We start from the raw sequence: 2474 nt of genomic DNA on the forward strand, positions 1-2474 counted from the left end.
ATAGAAGAAGAAGTAATAAAAACTATAAGAAAAAAGAAACAAGAAGAAATGAAACAACTAGAAGAATGGACATCAAGAAAAGTATCCAATATATTATTTGATTCAGATATTGATAATTGGAATAAGAATACATCAGTATTTGATCAAAGAATAATAAATAAAGAACATATAATAATTATTATTGAAGATACAAATGGAAATAAATTTGGAGGATATGTTAATGTAAAAATTGATAAAGTTAATAATTGGATAAATGATTCAAAATCATTTTTATTTTCATTAGAATCAAAAGGAAGAATACAAGGAATGATGAAATTTGGTATTAAACAACCACAAGATGCATTTTATTTATTTAATCAATCAAGTGATTGGTTGTTTGCATTTGGATATGGAAGTGATATTTGTGTTTATAAAGAAAATAATAAAACAAAATCATTTTGTAATCAACGTTCATATGAATATAAAGGAATATCAAATGCACTTTGTGGAAAATATAATTTCACACCACAACGAATTATTGTAATTGAAATGAAATGATTTTTATTCATTTTTATTTATTTGAAAACTAAAAACTAAAAAAGAATATAAAATAAAGTCAATAAATGAATATGAACAGCCATTTCTTTCATCTGCCAATGAATGAAATGGTGAATATAAAAATGTTCATATTTCATTCTGGTTTTATTTCATTTCATTTGAAATAATCACACCCAATGAGGGTGTTAATTTAATAAATAATAAAAAGAAATAAAAATAAAATATAAATAAAAATATAATAAAATATTTATTTTATTCTTTTTATTTATTTTTTATTTTATTTATATTATTTTATATTTATTTATTTTATTCTTCTTCTTTTATCTTTATATTTATTATATATTTCTTATTTTATTATTTATGTTATATTCTTATATCATTTTATTCTTATTTTATATTTATTCATTATTATTCATTTCATATTAACATTGTTAAATATCAATACAACATATAATAAATAAATGATATAAGATAATCAACAATAAATAATAATAAAATATAAACAAACAATATAAACAAATATAAAATGATAAAAAGATCATCTAATATAAAATAACAACAAAGAATAAAAAGAAGAAATGGATGATGTTTAGAAAAGAAAAAATTGAGAAAAAGAAGAAATAAATGATGTTATTCAAAGATAAAAATCAATATAATATAAAATAAAATATAATCAATAATAAGAATAAGAATGATTATTTCTTATTTTATTATTATATTCTTCTTTAATATTGAGATCTATTTCTACATCACAAGAATACCATGAAAATCAGATAGAAATAATTATATAAAAACAAATAGATTTAGAAGATATTATCAAGGATATAACGATAATCAGTATCAACAAAATAATAGTCATAATCACTTTAATAATAATTATCATATTTATAAATACCATAGTACATTATCAATTAATCACATTTATAATAAAATGAAAAGTAATTATTATAACACAAATACCATAATTCAAGTAAAATGTTTAAAATATTATTATGAGAATAAACAATATAAAAGACATAGAAATAAAAGATATTACAAGAAAAGACATAAGAAAAAGAAAATAAGAAAATAATACAAGAATGGATGAATAGATTTGAAGAGATAGAAAAGATAAAGAAAGAGAAGTTATGTAAGAAAGAAGAAGAAATACGTATGGAAAATGAAGAAAAGAAGAAATAATACAAGAACAAGAAAGAGATATAGAAGAAGAGAAGAGATAATAGAAAGATATGAGAGAAAAAAGAAATAGAAGTAGAACGTGAAATAGAAATAAAAGAAATGGAAGAAGAGTAGAAGAAGCAACAAATGGACCATCAGAATTAGAAGAAAAGAAGAGAAAAGTTATCATTGTTATGGATTAAATAGTGAACCAAAACAACCAAAGAAATAATGCATCTAAATAAAAAAACACACCAAAAAGAAAAAGGGGCAAAATAATTTGAATCAATAAAATAATAGTTTTTATTATTTTGCTCCTAAAAAAAATAAAAAATAAAAATGTAAATTAAATATCATTCTATATTCATTTATATTTCTTTATATTTTGTATCATTTTATGATAAATTGTTCTGAATTATAAATAATTCATAAATGATATTTGATTCAATGTAAGTATATATTTTTATTATTATGTTTTTATTATTTTATTTATGTATTTCATTTTTATATATTTATGTATTTTATTATTATACTTATATTTATTATTATATTATATATATCATCATTTTATCTATATATTTTATATTTATCTTATTTTATTAGTTTTATATTATTATTATTTATATTTTATTTTATATATTAATACACTTCTATTTATATATAATTTATTATATATTAATACATTTCTTATCTTATTTTCATTTTGATTATATTTTTATATTTTATATCTATTTTCTCTTTATATTTATTATTATTTTATTTATATTATATTGATTTTA

At 17.4% G+C, this 2474-nt stretch overlaps 1 protein-coding gene across 1 annotated transcript, besides 7 other annotated features; it reads right to left on the bottom strand.

Annotated features, from left to right (window-relative positions):
* Positions 1-1265: part of a repeat region that runs on past the window's edge.
* Positions 1266-1361: 96 nt separating this feature from the next.
* Positions 1362-1496: a microsatellite.
* A 20-nt stretch (positions 1497-1516) lies between these two features.
* On the bottom strand, positions 1517-1885 carry EDI_268150 (uncharacterized protein; the record flags this gene model as incomplete). Its single annotated transcript, XM_001738656.1, has 1 exon — positions 1517-1885. One exon carries the CDS (start codon positions 1883-1885, stop codon positions 1517-1519), a length of 369 nt encoding a protein of 122 aa, XP_001738708.1.
* Positions 1673-1836: a microsatellite.
* Positions 1886-2013: 128 nt separating the features above from the next.
* Positions 2014-2082: a sequence feature (AT_rich).
* Positions 2083-2156: 74 nt separating this feature from the next.
* Positions 2157-2331: a microsatellite.
* Positions 2332-2346: 15 nt separating this feature from the next.
* Positions 2347-2376: a sequence feature (AT_rich).
* A 6-nt stretch (positions 2377-2382) lies between these two features.
* Positions 2383-2474: part of a microsatellite that runs on past the window's edge.

This window comes from Entamoeba dispar, genomic scaffold (genome assembly GCF_000209125.1).
Source record: "Entamoeba dispar SAW760 scf_1105229461609 genomic scaffold, whole genome shotgun sequence".
NCBI classification, from domain to species: Eukaryota; Evosea; order Mastigamoebida; family Endamoebidae; genus Entamoeba; species Entamoeba dispar.